The following is a 24,237-nucleotide window of genomic DNA, read 5'->3' as shown; positions in this document are numbered from 1 at the left end:
TTAAGTAGAAGCTGAGGTTATTGATTTGCGTCCTTTTGTAATATAGGAAGATGGTACTGCTTTAACTACCTTCCACAGATTGTATTATATTTTCATTTCCATTCAGTTCAAAATAATTTCTGATTATTTTAATGTTATCTTTGTCTCATGGGTTGTTTTGTTTAGTTTCCAGGTATTTTTCTGGAGACATTTCAAATTTAATTTCATTTTGATCATAGAACATAATTTGTATGCTGAGTTATTTTAAATTTATTGAGACTTCTTCTGTGTCCATATTTCTACTTCCTTTCCCCACCCCTATAATCCTTTTTTCTTGATAGTAAGCTTATAAATGATTTTTCGTACAAGAATTTTTATGTTTGGTTTATGTGTTATGTTGGGGGTTGTTGTTTTTTTTTTTGGCTGCGTTGGGTCTTCGTTGTGGCATGTGAGATCTTTTTTTTTTTTTTTTTGCGGCGCATGGGCTCTTCACTGCAGTGCATGGGCTTCTCTCTAGTTGTGGAGTGCACTTTTTCTGTCTCTAGTCGTGGTGCGTGGGCTCCAGGGTACATGGACTCTGTAGTTGGTGGCACGTGGGCTCTCTTGTTGAGGTGTGCAATTGCAGTAGTTGTGGTGCACAGGCTTAGTTGCCCCGCAGCATGTGGCTCTTAGCTCCCCAACCAGGGATGGAACCCGTGTCCCCCGTACCGGAAGGCGGACTTACCACCACTGGACCACCAGGGAAGTCCCTGAGTGTGGTTTCTTTACTGCCAATCCCAGCAAGAAGGCTCCAGGTGTCTATTTCTGTTTAATCACTGATTTTTAAGATGATATTCAGTAAGTCACTTAACTCTTTTGTTGCCCATTAAACAGCTAAAGCCTAGGGCCAAAACAAACAAAAAGCATTACTTTTGTCTCCAAGGTAAAATTTGTTACTTTATTTCACCTTTGAACAGAGCCATTTGATTACATTTCTGTACTTCTTACTTGGTTTATAGGCTTTTTATGGAAATTCTCAATGACTGTTCTGATGTGGATGAGATCAAATTCCAAGAAGATGGTTCTTGGTGCCCAATGAGACCGAAGAAAGAAGCTATGAAAGTGTCCAGCCAACCATGTACAAAAATAGAAAGTATGTGCAGAATGGCAGCAGAGAGCAAAGCAATGAGACTTGTGTGATCTTATCATTAGCGTTAACTTTGGCCATTAGAGCTATCATTTGGAGCTCAGTTTGTTCACTTTATCTTTTGGTCATCTATTACATATGTAATTTCTCCCAAATGATTTTTATTCGTAAGAAGTGTGCTAAAGTTTATACCACATTATAATCAGTTTTTTCATAGTATATTTTTCATATATAAAGTAAATAAAACAATCACCTAAATCATTTTATTATTTTTTTATTGAAGTATAGTTGCTCTACAATATTATAGAAGTTATAGGTGTACAATGTAGTGACTCACAATTTTTAAAGGTTATACTCCATTTATAGTTATTGTAAAATATTGGCTATATTCCCCGTGTTGTACAACACATCCTGTAGCTAATAGTTTGTATCTCCTGCTTCCCCACCCCTGTAATAATGCCCCTCCCCTCTTCCCTCTCCCCACTTGTCACCACTAGTTTGTTCTCTGTATCTGTGAGTCTGCTTCTTTTTTGAATTATAGTCATTAGTTTGTTATGTTTTTAAGATTCCACATATAAGTCATATCATATAGTATTTGTCTTCCTCTCTCTGACTTATTTCACTTAGCATAATGCTCTCCAAGTCCATGCATGTTGCTGCAAGTGGCAAAATTTTGTTCTTTTTTATGGCTGAGTAATATTCCATTGTATATATTAATACATATATATACCACATTGTCTTTATCCATTCATCTGTTGACACTTAGGTTGCTTCCATATCTTGGCAGTTGTAAATAATGCTGCTATGAACATTGGGGGTGCATGTATCTTTTTGAATTAGTGTTTTTGGTTTTCTTTGGATATATACCCAGGAGTGGAATTGCTGGGTCATATATGGTAGTTATATTTTTAATGTTTTAAGAAACTGCCATATTGTTTTCCACTGTGGCTGCACCAATTTACATTCCTACCAACAGTGCACAAGAGTTTCCTTTTTTCCACATCCTCTCCAACATTTGTTACTTGTGTTCTTTAAAATCATTTTAATATATATGGTGCTTGTTACAACATGAAAAATTATAAATGACATTTCTGTGGACACTTATTTGGAACTTTTCATTTAAATTTTTTTTTTTAATATTTATTTATTTATTTATTTTGCACACTGTGCAGCATGTGGGATCTTAGTTCCCTGACCAGGGATCGAACCCATGTCCCCTGCATTGGGAGCATGGAGTCTTAACCACTGGACTGCCAGGGAGGTCCCTCAGAATTATTTTTAGAGCACCTGTTGGAGGAACCCCAGATGGAGGTGTGGTTAGAGAGGCTGTATCATCCATTAATGGAGGGTGGGGGAAGATGGTCATAGGTTAGTTGGTAAAGAAGTGAACTAATTGTTTCCATTGCCTTGTGGGAAGAAATTTGACTATTGCCTTGGTTACCTAGGAATTATACTCAACCTTCAACTCCCTGTGCTGTCTACACTGAGTGGGGAAAATAAAGGCTGTTTGAGAAATTGAAACTGATAGGTGAACTTAGTTTCTTTTATCTGACATAGTCAACTCACTGCATTTGAGTTTTGTGCTGACTATATTTAACATTCTAATAATGTAATGAATAATAGGCGTTCAGAGTAAGAAGAGAGGAAAAAGTAAAGGATTTATGTCAATATTAATCATTCTCCTGTGATTGTTACTGAACCTATGGGTGGAATGATCAGGGTTTTCCTCATCCTTGAGGAAAATAGTGACTTAGTTAATTAGTTGCTACTGCTTTTCCATTATTAAGTAGCATGCATTTTCTACTAAATAGATTGTAATAGAATGGTGATTCAACTCACCACTCTTTGAAATGGTGAGTTAACATATCATGTGAGACTATTGTAGTGGGCAGAAAGGAGAACCTAAGTAGTTAGCTGGTAAGAAAAACTTTAGATGTCTGAGTAACTTAAGTGAGCTGTTTGGGGTTTTTTCCGCTTATCAAGGTGAAAATTTTATCAAGTTCTTGCTTATGGTGTAGAGCTTATATATTCTTTGATATGAGCACCACTGCTTTGCTAGATTAGAAGTATGATTCTGACTTAACCCTACCACATGTCTGTGAGAGTACACAGCCAGTAAAGCAACATACTCTTGTCCATGGCCAGAGACCAGCCCCTTAACTCTGGATGTCTGTGTATAACCTGCGTCCTCACCTAGGGAGATAGCATGAGGAGCAGGATCTGTGCAAATCTGTCGGCAGTACTGGGGAGATAACGCGGAGTGTGCCATCTGAAAGAGGCTTTCGATCTTCTCACATGGCATAGCGCTCACCCTGTCTCCCTAGGTAAGCAGTCATTTTATAGACAGATGACTGGAGTTAGAGAGTTGGTCTCTGTCCGGACAGAGTATGGGCTTTATTGGCTGTGTATTCTCCAGGATGTGCTGCACTGTTAAAACCCTTATGGTTAGAGCTCGTGTTGCATCTTTGACTTTTTTTCCCCTCTGTTCCCTACTTGCAGCTGCAGGTATCCTCAGTAAGCCTTGTTCAGTGACTGTAGCCAATGAGACAAACAAGAAGAAAGTGGATGTCATTGACCTAACAATAGAAAGCTCTTCTGATGAAGAGGAAGACCCTCCTGCCAAAAGGAAATGCATCTTTATGTCAGAAACACAAAGCAGCCCAACCAAAGGGTTTGTTAATTTATAGTTCACTATTGTTTATTACACTTGGAACTAACTGTTCTTGGGATAAGCTTGTAAATGTCTCTTTGAGAGTTGCATAACCATATAGGGCTATTTTAATTTGCCTTTTGTTCAGTTGAAATATTTTCAAGTGAGCATGTTGTTTATAGGAAAGCAAATTTTGATGAAGAATATATTCCCATCTTTGGGAAGTGAGAGTTGAAATCTTCTCATGTCTAAATATTTATTTCAGATTTATACTTTTTGTTATTTTCTTGAATCTATTTGGAAGGAGTAAATTTGGCATCACAGACCAACATGAGGAAGCCGAGTGTGTGGAATTGGGAATCTGACAAGTGTGGATTCCAATTTTGACACCATTGCTTACTCATTCTGTGATCTTGGGTGAAATATTTAACTTGTTTGAGCCTCCTTTTCCTGTTCTGTAAAATGGAGTTAAATAATGCCTACCTCATAAGACTAAATTCAGGTTTCAATAAGGTAATGAAAGAGCTCAGCCTCAGTGTCAGCCACATGGTCATTGTCTCAGTAAAACATTGATTGCCTTCCCTTCTCACCCTCTCCAGGGCAAAATATGGGCTAGTAAATGCAGTCTAGCATGCATTTATGAGTCATCTGGCAGAAGCTGTTGCTGACATATAGTGAGTGACAGGTTTGAGTATTTAGCAATAGGTGCTTCTTAGAGATTTTGGAACCTACAGGAAAGTAGCAGCGGGTTCTCTTGACATCCATGAGCATATTGTTTCAAACTTGGGTATGCCAGCCTTATCTTTTGGCCTCTCATAGCACTTCTTTTCTCTAGTGGCTTTATTGGGGTATAATTTATATACCATAAAATTCTCCCATCTTAAGTATTCAATTGCACAGTTCAGTGATTTTAGTAAATTCATAGAGTTGTATAGTCATCATCACAATTCAGTTGTAGAATATTCTCAACAGCCAGTAAACGTCTCTCATGTTCATTTGTAGTTAATCCTGATGCACACCCCAAATCTAGGCAACCATTGATCTTCTTTTTATCTCTATAAATTTGCCTTTTCTAGACATTTTATACAAGTGGAGTTATATTCTCGGTGCACTTTTGAAACATTCTTTTTTTATAGTTACTTTTGAAACCAGGAGAATTAAACTTTTTGTGCTGCTTTCTTCACTGTTAAAATGCTTATATTTCCAGATGTGATTTACACATCACAGTAAGGGTGTTTTTTTATTTGTTTGTTTGTTTTTTTAGTGGAACAGAAAATGAAGTATTTCAAGTGTGATTTTCTTGGGGGGGATGCTGATCATTTATTGTTCCTTTCAGACAATTTGCTTGGCACTTCTAGAATTTAAATAATAAAAAATGAAAATGTAATTCTGAAATGTTTACTGAAGTGGAGAATCATGGGAATGAATACTTAGATGTGGTATTTCCAGATTTTACTCTCTAATGAAACCCTTTAGAATATGCTGGAAAAACATAGGTTGCACAGTATTATAGTTAGATGGGTTCCTGCCAGGTTGAAGGGTTGTGTGTAGTGATATGGACTCGTGAGTTACTGTGATCGTAGAGGGTGTCTCTGGTGGCTCGCCATAAGGGTCTACCCTTTATGTGTCCTTTAGCACATTTTTACCAATACTTGATGAGGACTCAGAACTGGAGGAGTGGCACGTACATTGGGTGACAATCTGAAATGACTTCAACATGCAGAGGAATCAGGATAGTTCACACCTGCAGTCAGCTACTGTAGAGGTAGATGTAAGTCTCCTCATCGAGGTTAAAAAGAAAATGAAAACTAGCATTGTGAGTATAAGGTAGGAATTTTTGACTAAACCAGCAACACATGAAAATTTTGGTTTAAAATGTCTGTAAATTGCAGCTTCCCAGCTCATTCCACAAAGTTGACATAACTCTTAATACCCTAAGTAGACTTACACATTAACAGCCAAAAGAGAAGAACCATTATGAAACAGGCTCACATTAGGAAGTTCAGTGAAAATTCTGAATTCAGTCTTAGTAAATTATTTAATAATATATTAAAATGGCATCCATTACCACCGAGTAGGGTTTATCTAAGAATGCTTTATTATTAGGAAATACATTGATAAAATGGATCTTGTCATAGGATAACAAGTCAGCCCTCTATATCCATGGATTCAGGCAACCAGGGATCATCACAAATACTTGGGGAAAAATTTTTTTGAAGTTCCAAAAAGCAAAATTTGCTCTTTGCTGTCAGCAACTATTTACATAGCATTTACATTGTATTAGGTATTATAAGGTAATCTAGAGATGATTTAAAGTATATGGGATGATATGCAAGTACTACACCATTTTATATAAGGGGTTTGAGCATCCATGGGTTTTGGTATCTGTAGGGGGTGGGAGAGTCCTTGGAACCAATCCCCTGTAGATACCAAGGGATGACTGTATATAGTCATATTAATAGATGGTGGCATTCCATAAATTAATGGCCATTCCTGATAGAAACTCTTTGAAATGTCAGAATTCACTTGATGGTTTGAAGGGTTCACCACTTGAGCTGATTTGTTCTTAGACTGCATTAATAAACGAAGCAGTGTCCAGGATACATACGCATGCCAGTTTTGTTCCATTTTAGGCTGGAAAACTTTCACTTAGACCATTTTAGTCGGGGCTGTCATCAAGAAGGGTATTAATGAGAGCAGCCAGAGGAGGGAAACAGGATGTGAATAGTGGAAACATAGCCTGATGGATGAATGGGTCTAAGGATTGAAGCTGTTAAGCCAGGAGAAAAGAATATGTTATAGTTATCTTGTAGTTCTTGAACGGGAGTCATTGATGAACTGGGTTAAGTTTATTCTTTGTTATAACATTTGGCAGATCTAAGTCCAATGGAGGAAAGATACATGGAAAAACTTCCCGTTGGAGTTTTCTGAACACTAAGAAAGTTGAAGTTTTGTGCTAAAATCACATTTTCTGTGTTAAGGAAGAGTGGATGCCACCTGTCCAGGTGTCACAGTGGAGACTCATGCTATGGTTATATCATCTCTGTAATCCCTTCCAACTCTTACATTTTTATCTCCTGGTTTTTGTTCCTGGTCATTCTGTTCATATCCTCTCTTTTGTGTCAGCATCTAGAAATTTTCTCTGAGGTGTAAGTTTATCATAGGACTTCTTGGTCAATGATAGTAAGCAAATGGGAAATAGAGGAAAAACAGGAAAACTTTAAGTTACAGTCTAAAATTCAGGTGAGCAGTTATTTTTTAAGAGGTATTGTTTTTGAAAAAAAATTATTCTTATAAACAATTTTTCAAAGCATCAAGAAATAAAAAGCATTCTGTTAACACTTTGATGGTAATTCTTCTAGCCTCTTTCCCTGCATAGCCTGTCAGAAGAAATTGGCACCTTAATCTAAGACTTTTAGAAAACCTCTGCTATTTTTCTAAATTAAAAGATAATTTTAAATATTGTGTCCCTACCCCATGCCTGGGAAATTGAATGACTGCTTTGTCATCAATGAGGAGGTATTCTAAAGACAGGAAACAAAGATTAGAAATAGATTAAGAATCATTAGCAAAACTGAATCTTTTAAAATATTTTTATGATCATAAAGTGGGAGCACCCAGTGAATTTCAGGTTTATGGATAAAAATTCAAGTTACTGAATTTTCAGACATGTAAGTTGGGGCCAAGTATGATGAATTCAGTGATCTAGTACACAGTCTAGAATACTAATGTTTGCTGTCTAGCAGCATGCCAGCAGTTTACCTTTGTGCTGTGATATTAGGGATACAGCTATAAAAATTTATATATGTGCACATACATATTGTACACATAAAGCCTGTGTGTGTATTTGCCAATCCTGTGAGGAGGGAGTAACAAATATTAAAAGTTTTAAAAAATGTTTTTATTATTTTATAGCATCACATACCCACAATTCCACCAGACATAGCCATTTACATTTCTCCATGGTTCCTGTTATTCCGTATCTATAAGTACATCTTTTTTTGCATAGGCATCAGAATCATTTACCTTTCTGAATGTGGTCTTTGTGAAGATTCTGATTAAAACAAAAATCTTTCTACCAGTAGGTAATTTGATAATCCTAACAAACGACAAATTTCACCCATTCTATATAAAGTTGAATTTGTATTAATGGTTACAAAGTTCAGGTAATAGGAGTTAACCTACACTAAGTAGTTTGATGTTTGCTGAGATTTTAGATGTTGATTTAATAATTTGTACTGTCAGTGGATTGTGACATTTTCATGTGTTGTGACAGCATTTTGTATTGGAGAAACAAGGAATAGTTATTTAATCACTCAAAGTTTCATGTTATGAGAACAGAAGATATGCAGTGGTTAAGAGTTACTGTGGTTAAAAAAAGAATAAAAAAAAAAAGTTACTGTGGTGACATGGGCATTGGGACATTGACCTTACTCCTTTACAGATGGAAATAAAGGGGCCAGGGTAGGGAAATGAGTTTTATTGTTGTTTTCTGTAAGTCTGATCCAGGTTGAAAGGTCAGTTCAGGATCAAGACAAAAGACAATCTCCAATGTGAGATATCAAAGGAAGAGAAGAGGGAGCAAGAGGAAGGCAGCCATTGTCTTTTTCTTGTAAACTTGAAATTTTTCTTTTCATTTCTTTCAGTGTCAGAGAAAAAGTGACAGATTAAATGTACCTTTAAGTAGGAACTTTTTAAAATAAATGAAATCATATGTATGTGTGTATATTGTATGTGTGTGTATATATATATATGCACACACATACATATATATGTATATATACACACACACATATATATAGGTCTTCTTCAAAAGCTTGCATCTTAAAAAATATATATATGATTAAGATATATTAATACTGTGAAACAACCATAATAATCAGAGCCGCTTTTTAAACCCCCTCCTTAGTACTAACATATACCAGTGTCTCCATTCATTCATTCATTCATTCATTCATTTATGGCTGTGTTGGGTGTTGGTTGCTGCACGCAGGCTTTCTCTAGTTGCGGGGGCTACTCATCGTGGTGGCTTCTCTTGTTGTGGAGCATGGGCTCTAGGCACACGGGCTTCAGTAGTTGTGGCTCACGGGCTCTAGAACGCAGGCTCAGTAGTTGTGGTGCATGAGCTTAGTTGCTCCGCAGCATGTGGGATCTTCCCGGACCAGGGCTTGAACCCGTGTCCTTTGCATTGGCAGGCGGATTCTTAACCACTGTGCCACCAGGGAAGTCCCTGTCTTTTTCCTTCTTATCCCCATCTCCCATCCCCCAATTTCTGATACACATTCCTGTGTGGGAGGTAGGATCATTTGTAATTTGAAAACACTTTTGGTGATTTTCTGTTCTACTTTCATCCTTGTAGAGGACCAGTGTCTTCAAACCTCCAGAAAAAGATGTGCTTTAATATAACATATGTACTTGAGCTCATCTCAGGTGTTCTCTTTCCCCCTCTGGAGTCTACCTTTGTGGTTTTAGGTTGACAGGTAACACTGGAGGCCAAGAAACCTTCTGATTCTAACAGAGGCAGGTTGCTCTTTTTGTCCATCTTCATCTACATCTGGAAAATGTGTTTTGAAACATGAGGCTTATGTTACCGTCTCAAGCATGTTATATTTCCTTTGCCTCCCAAATGGATCAGTTTAAGATTCCTGAACTCTGACCTATGTTTTTTGTTTTTTTTTTTTTTTGCGGTATGCGGGCCTCTCACTGCTGTGGCCTCCCCCGTTGCGGAGCACAGGCTCCGGACGCGCAGGCCCAGCGGCCATGGCTCACGGGCCCAGCCGCTCCGCGGCATGTGGGATCCTCCCGGACCGGGACACGAACCCGTGTCCCCTGCATCGGCAGGCGGACTCTCAACCACTGCGCCACCAGGGAGGCCCTGACCTATGTTTTTTATTTGCTTTTCGCCAGCACAGCCATGTGTGTCCTCTCAAGGTGGCTTCATTTTCCTCCTTTCCAACAACATCTGTATTTTTGACAAATAGTACAGAATAACAGCTAGACAAGAGCCTCATGTTATAATGCAAACTGGTTTTAGAGGGACTCCGGTGTCTAAATAGGTGGTGATTATTTAAGTGGTTTGAGATTTTTAATAGAGATTATGAAATAGTTCTGTCAGTTGTTTAGAGTATGAAGAATGTCATGCAAATATGTCATCATTTCTTATTACCAGTATTTAATAATCTGAGCAATAACAGGAAGTTTCAACCAAGGGAAAGGACGTCTAGAGGTCCTACTTGTCCTGTCAGTCTAACTTTGATGGTTGTACTGTTTCTGTCCGTTGTGCTTCATCTTTGTAGTGGTCCCTTCCAGCTACAGAGCTCTGTGCCTCTCTCATTAAGCTCACGGTAGTTTACTGGCAGCGCTTTGGAATGCTGACCTTAATGTCCTAATGACCTAAAGTCCCTGTGTCCCCGTCCCCCACCCTCCTTTTTTTTTTTTTTTTTTTTTTAGTTTAGTAAAGTTTTACTTTTCAAAATGTACAGTGGTGGGACCTGTTTATGCATCTTTACTGGCAGCTGGGGCATCTCCACCTTTGGTGTTTCTAGTATAAATTATTTGAACTCTGTGCTTTGAAACCGGTTTAATGGGTCCTTTACTAAGAAGCTCCTGAAGGGCTGCCCTGGCCAGGGAACTGTGAATCTTCAGTCTCTCGGAGGCAACAGCTGGGGTTTTCAGCTTATAGTCAGGAGCTTCCTTACAGAGTTTGTCTTACGTGGCTCTGTCAGACACGCCTAGGTTATTGAGCTTGTCCCACATTTTGCCTTGGGTCTTTGTCTTTCTTGGCTGACTCTCCGGCTCTTCTTCTTGTTCCTCGTGTGGCATCGCAGAGCTCGGAGAGCAGGTGCTGCCACTGCAGCCTGACTAAGATGCTGGACAAAACGGTGGCCACCATCAGCCGGAGAGTCTGTGACATTGCTTAGTTTCTTGTATATATATGTTCAAGATGCTGTCTTGAGAACTTCTAATTGTTTACCCTGGACTAAGATAAAATGAAGGTTAAGTAGGAAGAAGGCAAAATCATCTCTCTTTTTTCCTGAACTTTTTCAAAAATATGTTTAACTATACTGCTTCTTAAAATTATAAAGTTATTATATATAGTGTGTGTATACGTACATGTATAAATACCAGTAATAAAGTATATCTTAAGTGTATTTAATTTGTGTTTTTCATAGCATGAACAGCGAATTTCAAAGTCATAAGCCCTCTTAGAAGAGTAGATGGTACCATGGCAGCCAGTATTTTTATTTCTGGATATTATGTCTTAAATCCTGAGTAGTTGTCTTATTCTAATTTCTGATTGCTGCCTGTTGTTATCAGGCTGGCTGGCTTTAGGACTGGCTCTCATGGCTTGGGTGATTCCCAGATAAGATCACTAATAATTAATACAGTTCACGTTAGAATGGAAGAAATCATGCTTGAGCTATAGTAAGTAGCTTCACTCATAAAGGTACCCTGATTTTAATCAAATCTTAGGAGTCTTCTATTTTATTTCTAAATTTCTTTATATATAAAATGACTAATATTCACATACATGTTACACATACATTAATAAAATCATTATGTAGAGTATATTCCTGTTTGTGGATCAAAGTTTTATGTATTGCTCCAGCACTGTCCATTATGTTTTAATGCCACCTTGCTCTTATGTCACAGCTGCTGTTGAGAGCCAACATATGTTCATGTTAAAGTGAAGACTGTTATGAAAGAGGAGAGTGAGTGGAGTACTGTGTAGTGAGTAGCTGCCATATAGTTGTTTGGAAACTTAGTGAAGTTACGACTGACAATGCCCAGTGGTACAGCCCTTCTCTCCTGTGAACTAACAGCCAGATTGTTTGTAATTTCCCATGCTATTTAAAACAGGGTTCTCATGTATCAGCCATCTTCTGTAAGGGTGCCCAGTGTGACTTCGGTTGATCCTGCTGCTATTCCGCCTTCATTAACAGACTACTCAGTACCATTCCACCACACGCCAATATCAAGCATGTCATCAGATTTGCCAGGTATGTGAAGAGGTGTTTTGTTTTTTTATCAAGTTTTACCATTTATTTTTTATCTTAATCTGTGGAGCAAATATAATTTAAATATCTTAAATAGAAATGCTAAGGATATTGCTAAGGAAAGGCTTCCTGTAAAGGTAGTATCTGTTTTAAATATATCACATTCAGTTCCTATCATTTTAACTAGAGCAATCTGTAGATTTTGATGAGAGGAAATATAGTACAAAAATTTTACAGAATTTAATCTTCCTCATAGAGAATTTGTACTCGGAGACTCTTTCTTCATTTATCACGGAAGCTTCACAGGTTAGGGAGAGTGTTTTCTCATACTTTTTTTAGTAGCCCATCACTTCTTGGTATCCCATCACAACTTCAGAATATACTGGTGTACTGTGAGGTCAGTGTTGCCTACCAGCTTTACCCTGTAAAAATAGGATCTACCTGCTGTTTCCCTAGAGCTCTGCTTAATATTGAGGGATATCTTTTATATGTATGTTAACTCAACAGTTAAAAGCTTCAAGGCTGCTTGAATTACCTTAGTACCAAGATGTATGCAACCAAGGCCATATTATAAAATTAAAGCTTTTTCCTCCCTCCCTCTTTTTCTCTGCCTACATAGCCATTGTTTTTGCAGACAGTTTTTGGTCGATCAAATTTGAGCAAGTTAGTACCGGTGACTCTTAAAATCATGACTTCCCTTCTCTTTGAAGGGCCCTTTTAGTGGAATACAGTCACCTCCTCCTGTTATTAATTTTCTGGATTTAGGAAATTAATTTTGACCTATGATTTATTCTTCTTGCCCCTCTTAGTAAGGTCTTTATTTTAAGCACAATGTATATTCTGTTGGGCAAAGTTTGTGTTGTTGAAAAAGTTGATAGTTGTGTACTCTGCCCCAGTGTAATTTTGTCACTTGAAATTTGTTCAGCATTTATTCAGTTCGAATAAAATTTAATGGAAAAGAGTAGACTAAAAATAGTATCCATCAAAAAAAATGTTAGGTACCTTTTGCTTCTTAAATGTGTTTACTCCACATGTACTTTGGGAACTGGTATTTTAAAAAATTGTTTGTAAACCCAGCTAGCACCAATTATAGAGTATTTGTTGATACAAAGCTTGATGCTGAGTTACAGGTGAGGTTTCATGGTCCTAAGAAAGATGGAAAGTCAGAGAGTCTTAATTCCTTACTGCCATGTTTTGCTTTAACTGTGGCTAGTTTCAAATGAAGTTGAAGAGTGTCCACATGTCATCTTACAAACAAGCATTCCAGAAGGATTTGTTTCCTAAAGACCTTGAATTAAAAATCCTGAAAAAAGATAATGAACGTTCTCTGTTTTTACTAAGTGACTGGCTATTTAACAATAGAATAGGTACAATGTACAAATCACTTGCCCTGTTAGTTTTTGAATTATGTGAGTTTGGATGAATTTTTAATTTCAGGGAATTTATATTATTTCAAAATTTGGGCATAAAGTCAGCCTATTTACTTTATAAAATGTACAGATTTGAGAAAAACAGTAAAATATGTTAACTGTGTATTTCATACATAAATGCATTTCAAGCTGACATTAAGGAACTAAGACTAATATCCAGGGCTGATATTTAGCCAGTATAAGCCAATATAGTCATACCGATTATTAAAATGTTGAAAGGCTTTCTTATCAGTTGATAAACAGAATAGAATAGGAACTGTTGTACTTTAGAAGAGTTACCAGTTTACCGTCATCTATGAATTATGTAGCAGTTACTACATCTAAATAGTTTAGTTTTTACTTTAGTTTTACTGTTAATATGCTCTTTTGTAATTAGTAATTACTTTGGGGCTTTTTTGTGCATAATTTTTATGTAATTAGTCATACTGTACAGTTTTGATATTTATAAGTTTAATAATTTATAATAAAATATTAAATAGAACACCAAGAATGGAGAGATGACAGACTTTTAATACATTTCTTAACATTCCTTTTAAACGTCATAAACATGAATCTTCTGAATCTGCAGGAGAACAAAGAAGAAATGATATTAATAATGAACTGCAGCTTGGAACATCTTCTGATACTGTGCAACAGTGAATGCAAAATAAAACATAATTTGTATTTATGGAATGGAAAACAGCTTGATTATTTCATGAAAAAATATGACTGCCTTATTATTGCTAGTGCCATATTTGTCAGGTGGGAATAGTGCTCAAAAGTTGTATCATTAAAATTTGAAAGTGCTAAACATTTACATATTTAATCATGTAGGAGTTATGTTTTGTTAAAGTTCGTGGCTCAAGTAAGGAGAATGTGTTGTTATTAATAAGACATATAGAGTCAGTTTCACATGAAGAAGCATTTAAAATCTAAAACAACAATTTTATCAGTATTGACAAAAGCATTTAGAATGTAGCATCAGAATTTTTAACACTACCTGCTTTTTAGTTAAAGATAATTGAGCATTTTCAACTGTGGAATACTTAGGAGGGCCTACAAATACGTCAGTACAGCATACCATTGCAGTTCAAACTTATGGTGAAATAAGAAAACAGCATTTTACTAAACAAAATAAGGCAGTAACATTTGATCACTGTTCATGAAACTTCATCTATTTCATGTAAGAGTTTTAATAGTCTGTGCTTACAAAGTAGAATTGCAAGACATTGTTGATAATCTTTTTTAATAGGAGGAATAACGTCTGAAATACTATATCGAACTTCAGTGTTACTGTTTGAGAAAAATGGTTTCAGTGAGAAATATTTACATTAAAAACATTATTGAATTTTGTGTAGACAGCATCTGTGTAATGCTAGGGAGACAATGGGTTTCAACCAAAATTTCAGAAAAATTTCTAGACATTTTATTATGGCATTGTATAAGTTACTATATTCAGTTATCCCTGGATGAGGTGTCAAAAGATACAGGTCAAACAAATCTCTTAAAATGTTTTATCAATAGACTATATATCTACTAGCACACATGAAATAATCATCAAAGAGAATTGCAGTACTTCTGAAGAGATGGGAATTGAAATAATGAAAATATGGAGACACTTGGCACCTCCTCGATGGGCAGTCTCCAGTGCTAGAACTGCAAAAACAGCTTGAAAATTATATCAAGCCTGTGTATTTATTTAAACTGAAGTTATGAAATGGGAATAAGCTTTAGAAAATGAGCATTTTGAGTGATTTGGCTTCAATACACAATATTCCAACAGAAATAACAATACTTTGTGTAGCTTTATAAAGAAATTTTGTTATTCAAATGGACTGAGTGATTCAACAAACATTAAAAGTAATTGAATATTTGAAATTAAATAAGCTTTTAAAAGCAGAAATTACTATATAAATAATGTTATATACCATTTGGAGCAAAACAAAATTAATAAAATTAAGCCAATTAAATGATATGCAAATAAGCTCTTTTTGTGACGTAGTCCATAATAGAAATGTTGAATGTATAAAACTCTCAGAAGGTATTATAAGGGCTAGACAAATTGTGAATTACCGTTCAGCTGATGCAGAGAGAGGATTTACTGGACAGTATCATTAGTGTGAAGAGAAACTCTTTGCTTATTGAGATATGTCACCTACTTAGTATCAATTTAATGGGAAACTCCTTGGAAAAGTTTGTTGTGATTCCAGTATTGGCTCAAACCTTGCTGTATCATATAGCTAGTGATAGGCATATGAAATGAAAAATATCAGCAGTTTTCAAAATGCTTTAGAAATTAAATGACTTCTTTCAAATGATTGGTGCTATAGCTTGTATTACTCGATAAGTATTTTTATCATACCCTTATTTAGAGATTATCAGGGAATAAATATACTTTAACTTTTTTTTTTTTTTTTTTTTGCGGTACGCGGGCCTCTCACTGTTGTGGCCTCTCCCTTTGCGGAGCACAGGCTCCGGACGCGCAGGCTCAGCGGCCATGGCTCACGGGCCCAGCCGCTCCGCGGCATGTGGGATCCTCCTGGACCGGGGCACGAACCCGCGTCCCCTGCATCGGCAGGCGGACTCTCAACCACTGCGCCACCAGGGAAGCCCTACTTTAACATTTTGATTTATAAATTTTTCATACTGGTTATTAAATATTTTAAATATCATTTCCCACTGATATTCTCTCTTTAGAGTAACAGTCTAGTATTAGAGTACACTCTGTATGATTATTATACTTGAGATGACATTGAATACCAGCATATAAAAATTCATAGAATGAATAGAAATTGGCTTGTCTTAGTAACCTACACCTAGTATGATTTTTATTTTTTTTTAATGTTTTGAAATTTAGTCAAACAGAGGTCTATGGGGACTGACCTTGAAGTTTATTGCTAGATTTTTCAGACCTGAAATTTTTTATTATTTATTGTTATAACTTTAATATTTCAAAATGGTATTACTGGGCAACGTTCTACCACAGTTCTATTTCAAAAGCATAATTGGAGAATCCCAAAGCTTTGGTTTAGAAAACTGCATTAGCTTATAACCCAGCAAACCTTGGTAAGATGTAGCTTGTTAGTGAGCAGCAGTTAGCAAGTGCTTGCTTTGTGCAGCACGCTGAACTGTGTACTGCTACTCTTGTTGTGGGAACAGGGGAACAGAACTGTCCATGAAATAGACATTTATCTGCCTAAGAAGTGATATTTTAGATGAAGCTCAGTGTGGTGTATTTCTAAAAAATAAATGTGAAGTACCTTAAGAGTCTTAAGTATGTTTTTTTAATGGTCCGAATCCAGATCGTCATCTTTTCATTTTATTGCTTCTCATTCTGCTAAGTGATAAAGGGGGAAAGTTTGCTTTGACTAGTCCTATTTATCTGAAAAATTTTGGACTGCCCCCTTTAAGTCTCTGGGAGGCGGTTTTTCTAGTTGTTTTGTTAGGAAATATGTTCATTTTGGGGTTTTATCCACATAAACATCCTGAAATATCCTGATCGTGGTATAGACCTTCCCTATGGCAGAATGGTAAGACCTTAACCCAAATGTTTTATGACTTAAGATAAATAAAAAATGATTTAGGGAAATAATTCTTGTCTCCAACATATGAGACAACTATTAACGGAACATTTTTGTTTTAGGTTTGGATTTTCTTTCCCTTATTCCAGTTGATCCCCAGGTATGTATCCTGAATTTAAGCAACTAATTTGTATTTGATTGTTGGTTGTGTCATACTAACGAAAAATGACCAGTTGCATAAAATCAGGACAGTCAACTCTCAGTTACTTAAATTGATGGAAAGGAAGTACTATATAAATATTTCAACATTTTACTTGGAGGGATGAAGTTGCTAGTTCTCAGTTTATGATATTTTGGCCTTTAATACTGGAATTTTAAATTATATTTTATTTAGTTTAATATAATCAGTTGGCATTTCTTACGAGCATTTGAGTGATTAAAATGAGGGGAAGCAGTGCTACATGACTGGAAGTTAAAACCTTATAGAGATAAGTTGTAAAACACTTGCTCTGTACATAGAAAATAGCTGAAGCTGATTAAACAGACTGAATCATTAGCTTGATTCTTCCTTGTTTTTAAAGGCAATCAGATTCAGACTTTGGAGATGCCCTAATCTAAAATTACTATAAACCAGTCATTCCTGTTTTCTTTGTCAGGGATAAGAAACTCTAGTATCCCAGCGTCCCAACATGAAAACCTTTCAGTGAGCATGGACTCCACTGATAAGGCTTCTAGCAGAGGTAGAGCAGAGGAGGAAGAGGCATGGGAAACGCTGAAGGGAAAAGCAAAACAGAGAAAGAGACTTTGAGAGAAGTGTTGAGAGTAGGGAGGGATAGAGGACGAACCATGCACCACTGCTTCGTAGGCTGCTCAGAGTCAGCTAACCACAGGTCTTGTGTCAGCTTCCTGGTTCAGTATTCTGTATTTGATCACATAAACAGCACTGGAAATTGGGGCCCAAGGGAACAGGCACAGAATGAGGAGTTTCTTTTTCTCACCCTGAGTTGACTTTGTTACAGCAGTAGATTCTATAGCAAAATATCTATCTGTTTTTTTAGGAAATAGATTCTTCAGGCTTAAAGTATTACTGTTTTTAATGTGAATCATTCCTTTTTAAAAAATGATCTTGGAATCTAGAGGATTTTGATTTTATAGGGCTATTTAGCATGCTTGGTGTCAGGCTAACTTGTTGCTAAGCCAAATGAAGGGTGAGGTGGTGCTTTCAGTTTTCCTTGAATCCTTAGATTTGTTCTACTTTACCTCCACATTGCCCCCTGAATCCCTGTTATCCTTATGCAGATGTGTTCAAATTACACATAAAGGCTACAGAGTTAGATTGGCTGCAACCTGAGTATTGTAAGATTTCAAGATGTAGAGGCTATTGATAGCAGGACTGTAGTATCTAGCATTCATTATACAAATGAAGAAGAGTACCTTTTTACTCCTAGGTGGTCAAAAACTGCCTCAGAGGTAGTAGAAATAAAACGTTAACTTTCTGGGCTTTTTCCAGATTCTTGGCTCAATTTTAGTGGAAAATTAGAAATTGCTTTTAAAGAAGTTTAATACCTGACAATGCAACTCTCTGTAGAGGTTCTCAGAAGCTCTTTAAGAACTCCCCTTGAATGTCTTTGTGCCTGGCATTCATTTTGTTAAGGAACCAAGACAATTGTCCATCCTAAAGATTAAGTTACTTTTTTAAAAGTCACCCTGAATTTTAGTTGTTGCCCTTCCACTGACTGGCAGCCTTAAACCTGGGGCCGTTGTTCCCATTTTGTGGTCTTTTTGAAGATCATGTAGTCTAAACAACTTCAGTTTTAAATTTCTGTTTTTAATATCTCTGATGATAGGCTGAATAATACATAGAATTGATAATGTTGATCAGATATCCTTACTGATCTTCTTTCATACAGTCAATGTAAACACAGACTTAGGACCTCTCCTCTTGTAATGTATACTGGACCTCACTTACCTCACTCAAGTCAGTGCAGTTGTCTCGCACATAAAATATTCTATGGTGATAATAAAGCTTTTAGCTCTTGTCTCTCTCTGTTCTCCAGGTCAATATTAGAGTACTAAACTCAGGTTGGATTAGTTTGGGAATCGGCAACTAAGATGTTAAAGAAACCAGAAATTTGAACAGTTGGAAGGGGGTGTCAAGCAAGCATCTCAAAGGAAACTAGATCAGATTAGATTTCCTTTAAGATTTATTCCAAAATTTTGTGAGTACCTGAGATAACTCTCTTTCTGAGCATCCCATGGTAGTTAGCTACCATGTAGTCTCTATAGTAGAATGTATGCTATCTTCTAATTACACAGGTACTGTTACATGTATGTACAAAGGGGTCAGATGCTGCCTTCCCGCTGATCAGTCTTAACATTATTCCTTAAGGGTCTGATTAATACTAAATTTTGAGAGAATTATTGAATTTTGCATTAGCATTTTTCTTAACACCATTAAAAATAAGTTTATTAGCCTTTTACAGTGTGTTTTAAATCTGGTATAAATACATTTAGTGAGCAAATTCTTTTTGAGATTAAGTATGAGTCATAATTTGGGGGCCAGTATTTAGTATTAAATAACTTTAGTTATTGTTGACATTTTTGTACTACTACATATTTGGTCACAAGTTCTGTAAGTTTTGAGACAATCAGGAATATGCTGCACTCACAAAATAATGTAAAATGTTAAAATTCAGGCCACCTTCCATCCAAAGATGTGAAGTTTTGAGAAGTTTTTAAGTCCCACTGAGATTTAAATATGTGGCTATCACTTGTGCATATCTAACAATTTCTAGTCTTTGTATTTAAAATCAATGTAGCCTCTTCCTCATCGACATCATTGTTTGTTTCAAGCAGTACTGCCCTCCTATGTTTTTGGATAGTCTCACCTCACCCTTAACAGCAAGCAGTACGTCTGTCACCACCACCAGCCCCCATGAAAGCAGTACTCATGTTAGTTCATCCAGCAGCAGGAGTGAGACAGGGGTCATAACCAGCAGTGGAAGTAACATTCCTGACATCATCTCATTGGACTAAAGGAGGACTCACTCGATTCTAGGAATCATTCATTAAAACTGCTGTTTCTTGGATCTCTGGTCCGTGGAAGCTATTTTTTTGGTAACGATTACCTTGATATTTATTGAAGTGTCAAATGAATCCTTTTGCCTTCTGAGAGATGAACACAGATGACTGCAGCAAGAACCACATGACATGCAAGGATTTTTCTTATTCATGCTGTACTCTGAGCATCAGATACATTCAGCTGTAACTGCATCTTCTTGAGAGATGGATTTCAATTTCATGTTACTGGTTGGATTCTACAAATCAGTTAAAATTTTTTTTGTTGTAATAAACAGCAATAAAGTTATGTAAATATTCAAGTAAACTTTTTTCTAATTAAAAAAAGACGTAATCAATGATTCTGAAATGACAAGTTTTGTTTAATCTGACGTGAAGGAAAAAATATATGGAAAGAAGTTACGTTTGCCGAATGAGTCCTTTCCATGGAGATTTGTTCTATTTCGTTGAAGTAATGAAGTCTTGATAAGTGGCCAGAGCTTGGGTTCCACTTTTCTTCCTGCAGTTCCACTTTTCTCCCTGATTCCATCAAAGAAAAATGGCCTTTGTATTAAGCATTTCCCCCTGGTTGTTGTTTACACTTTGGTATTGTGTGCTGATGAATGCAGAGTGAAGTTCTGGGATTTGGCTGTTCTTTATTAGTGATTATGTTGAAGAAACCCTATGCAGAGTCTACCCTGACGTAACGTGTGTTATTTTGGTAATCGTACATTCTTATTCTAGAGGTTTCTATAAATTGGGGGCTTACCTTCTCAAAAAAAATTCTCTGCAGCCGTCAAATGAAATGTTTTTAGATTAAGGTGTGGGCTGGAATGTTTGTTAGAATTTTGTTCACACTGTCTAGAAATACTGAGAGGTTGGAGGCAGTGGAAGAACAGATTTAGGGGCGGTGGGAAGAGCAAAGTTTAATTTCTTCCTAAGAACTTCTTTTGCTCGTTTATTTATTATAGGATAATTACATTATCCTCTATTACATTATAGGATAATGTACAGATCTGTGTTGAAACTTTTCAGTTTAGTAACACTGACAAAATATGTTTTAGATCTCATTTTTCTCATAGCAGTGATTTTCAAACTTAAAGAACAAACAGTAGCAAAGGGATGGGGATGGCATCGGATTTCCCTTTCCTTTTTTTAAAAGGAAATCTTTCCTGAAGCCACAAAAGACAAAACAGAATTAGAAATGTTTGAATATAAGAAACGTTTGAAGAGGAGAGGATGGGCCTGAAACCCACTTTGAAAACCACTCTCTTACTGTGTGTTTGGTTTTAAAATCTCTCAGAAAACTGTTTTACCCTTAGAGAAACATTTTTATCCAAATTTTATACTTTCCTTTGCTTTCATTTGGCTGCAAAATTTTGAGTTCTGAAGGACTTAATACTTCCCTAATATTTAGCTTTCTCTCCCTAAGCTGTATCTACTTTAAAAATAAACCTGTGTTAAAAATGATTAATCTAACTGATTTCTCAAGCCGAAGTGCCCAGATGAAGAGTCCACCAATTTCAGTTAGGATAGGGAACAATCTGGGTTGGTGCAACTCCAGGGAGCTGACTTGTCACTGCTTGGTTTTTCACACCCTCTCAAGTTCTCACGCCCCCCACCCACCCACCGTGCTCTTTTTGTACTCATTTAATTTCATGTGATTTTCTACATCATCCCTTCTTTGGCTGCATTATCCCCTTAATGTATTATCCCTTTTGGAGAGTTATAAGCATGGAAAACGAACCTGAATTCTCTTGCAGTAGTTGCATCATAGTTGCCAGTTTTACCTTCTTAGTCCACGGTTACAGTCCTTTGGTCCAGATACAGAATTTCTTCCTAGTAAAATTTTATGTTGCTGCTCTAAATATGGATGCAAATTCTGTTAACTCTGTAATCAGATAGAAAAAAATAACCTGATTTGTGTGGTATAATTTGTTAATAAAGAAATGCTGTATATTTGTTACCATTTTGTTACCCTTTAGATGCTCAGAGACCCTCCCCTCCCCAATTTAACCAACAGAGTTTTATCAGGTAAATGAAAAGAATTAATAGAAATTAGTGTATTTACCTGGTTCTTGTAAATGATACCTCTGTGCTTTTATAGTTGTGCTTTGTTTCCTTTTCACTGTTTTATGTGAACAGTTTTATGTTCATTTTTGGTGCTTTACACTGAATTACATAAATTTTTAATTTATCTCACACAGGCGACTAACATTTTTTAAAATATACTTTTAAGTTTATAATCTTAAAATTAAGACTTTTGTGTATGTATATTTGAAGGTGAGTACTTTGCTTCATGCTTTTGGCCCTGTGACCACAGCATGCTTATTAAGCCACTGTCCTTTTTTTAGAATGGTCACTAAATATTTTTTACTGCGGCTCTGATTTTGTAGCAGTTTCTTTTACTAGTCCAGATATCTGCTCAACCAAGTATAATTCAGTCTCAGAGGAGGTCATCTATAGCTGTTGCTTAGATGTCAGCCAACCAGTGATTATGTTTAAGGAAAGGAACTGCAGTTATTAGTCTCTTACAAACATTTAGCCAACCTGTATTTTTATCTTTATTCACATAGAAACGTTAAAGGATTTCCTTGCTTTGGTAACTCGTGACAATGTAATGGGTGCTGAATGTAGCTTCACGCCCAAGGTCTGCTTACATTCACTGACTTTCTGACCCTTAGGTGAGCTGCTTTAGGATTCTGTTTCCATTTCTGCCCAGAAGGTATAAATTCTTGGCATCTGTCATGGAATAATTATAAAGGCCAAACAAAACAGTAGAATCAGGAAAGCTAGAAAGAAAATAACATGATTTGGTGAAAGAGTGTGAGTATAAATAAGGAGATCCATAACTCTTGGTATAAAACAAGTTTCCCTAGGGTAGAAACTTCGAAGAATTTGAAGAAAGGTAAGATGTTGGATTTTAGATGAATGGTATTCAACAGAGACTATTCTGACTTTGGATTCTGACCTTTGAACCATTCTGCCTTCAGACGAGTCTTGGACATCCGTCATTTAGTAACCGAGTTGTCTGCTTTTCTTCTGCCAAAAAAGTATTTATTGTTAACACTTTGTCTTTTTAAGTAAAGTTGAATTTTATAAAGCGTTAGTTCTCAGCTTTGTCTTTCATTTCTCTCTAGCCCCCAATGGGTGTAAAAAAAAAAAAAGTCTCTCCCCCCCCCGCCCCCAAGTAAACGCTTTTATTTTCCTAATCTTTTTCATCTTGGAAAATGTAGAGCAGTATGCCATTTAAACTTGGGTCTGACGTTGTATTTTGTGACCCTGGATCTGTGTCTTGTGGGAGCATAGAGTTGTCATTTAGGTTGGTGATTGATGTCTGAACCTGATTCACCATCTTTTCTGCTGCGGTTCTACACTAATACGGTGAAACTTGTGGAAAGAATTTAATACTTCCTCTGCTTTTTTAAGAATGACTGGTTTGTAAGCCCCCACTTTTTTGTTAAGAAACACGCTCCAATTCCTAGGAGAAACAGATTAGGCTAAATATAAATGCCCATTCTTTAATGCTTGCCTGACTCAATAATGGTTTTTTTCTGTTTATGTTTAGTAATACATGCTTATTGCGGGAAATCTAGACAATACAGAAAAGGGGAAAAGGGCACTTTAATATTTTTGCATATTTCTTGCCAGTCTTTTAGCTACTTGTCTGCAATTTTACATAGTTTCATTCATTCTCACTATAATTTGTGCCTTGATTTTTTTCTCAATCTACAGGCATTATTCCATGTCATTAAAAACTATGCTGTATGGATGTGCCATGCTTCCTGTTACCTTTCCCTGTTGGACATTTTAGGTTGCATCTCATGATGCAGTGTTACAGTTCATGTCTTTGTGCATAAATGATTTCCTTAGAATAAATTCCTAGAGGTGAATTTCTGAGTCAAGGATGTAAATACTTTGTAGTTTTTGATTCATATCATTTTTCCAGGTGGTTTTACTAAGTTATACTGTAACCATTTGGTATGAGAAGAACTGTCTAACCGTATTTTCCAAGAATATGTGCTATTTAACTCTATGCAGACATCTGCATTAAGAACCTCCACCTTCTGACCCTGGTGAGCTGGGGAAACTGATTTGGAGATAATGGGCAGAGACTTTCCTGGGATGTCTCAGTTTCAAATATATGTGTCTGATATGTTCCAGAAACACCTACATAAGGATATCCAAATGATTTTATACATAGTTTTACTTGCACTATGAAGTAGCCCATTGTTACACTACATTTTCTGTTTTTAGTTAGAAAATCTTGCCTTTTCTTAAATCTTTTGTGCCTGGGGCCAGCCCTTAGTAGCCAGCTCTTTTTTTCCTCTTCCTGTAGGCTCCATTTTAGCCTTTCTGAGCTCCCCAAAGCCAGTAGGATCTTCTGAGCCAAAGGCAATCCAAACCAAACTGGAAGAGTGGTAAGGCTGAAACAACAACAAAAGCAGAGCTAAGCTTTGCTTTTTCACTTTGTCTTTTTGTGTTTTCAGTCCCATAT

At 36.5% G+C, this 24,237-nt stretch overlaps 1 protein-coding gene across 4 annotated transcripts in view; it reads left to right on the top strand.

The window, feature by feature from the left end:
* PIAS2 (protein inhibitor of activated STAT 2) overlaps positions 1–21,878 on the top strand; it is a 91,126-nt gene extending 69,248 nt beyond the window's left edge. For 2 of the 4 annotated variants that reach the window (XM_060118166.1, XM_060118168.1), the window contains 5 exons: positions 978–1,111; positions 3,605–3,776; positions 11,616–11,755; positions 16,805–16,842; positions 19,536–21,878. In XM_060118166.1, coding sequence (XP_059974149.1) covers positions 978–1,111; positions 3,605–3,776; positions 11,616–11,755; positions 16,805–16,842; positions 19,536–19,718 — 667 coding nt within the window. In that variant the 3' untranslated portion in view covers positions 19,719–21,878. Of the gene's footprint in view, positions 1–977; positions 1,112–3,604; positions 3,777–11,615; positions 11,756–13,750; positions 14,252–16,804; positions 16,843–19,535 lie in introns of those variants that run through there. The other 2 variants (XM_060118167.1, XM_060118169.1) reach the window with 2 other exon arrangements.
* Positions 21,879–24,237: the final 2,359 nt, after the last annotated feature.

This window comes from Mesoplodon densirostris, chromosome 15 (genome assembly GCF_025265405.1).
Source record: "Mesoplodon densirostris isolate mMesDen1 chromosome 15, mMesDen1 primary haplotype, whole genome shotgun sequence".
NCBI classification, from domain to species: Eukaryota; Metazoa; Chordata; class Mammalia; order Artiodactyla; family Ziphiidae; genus Mesoplodon; species Mesoplodon densirostris.
This window is presented reverse-complemented; position numbering and strand designations above follow the sequence as displayed.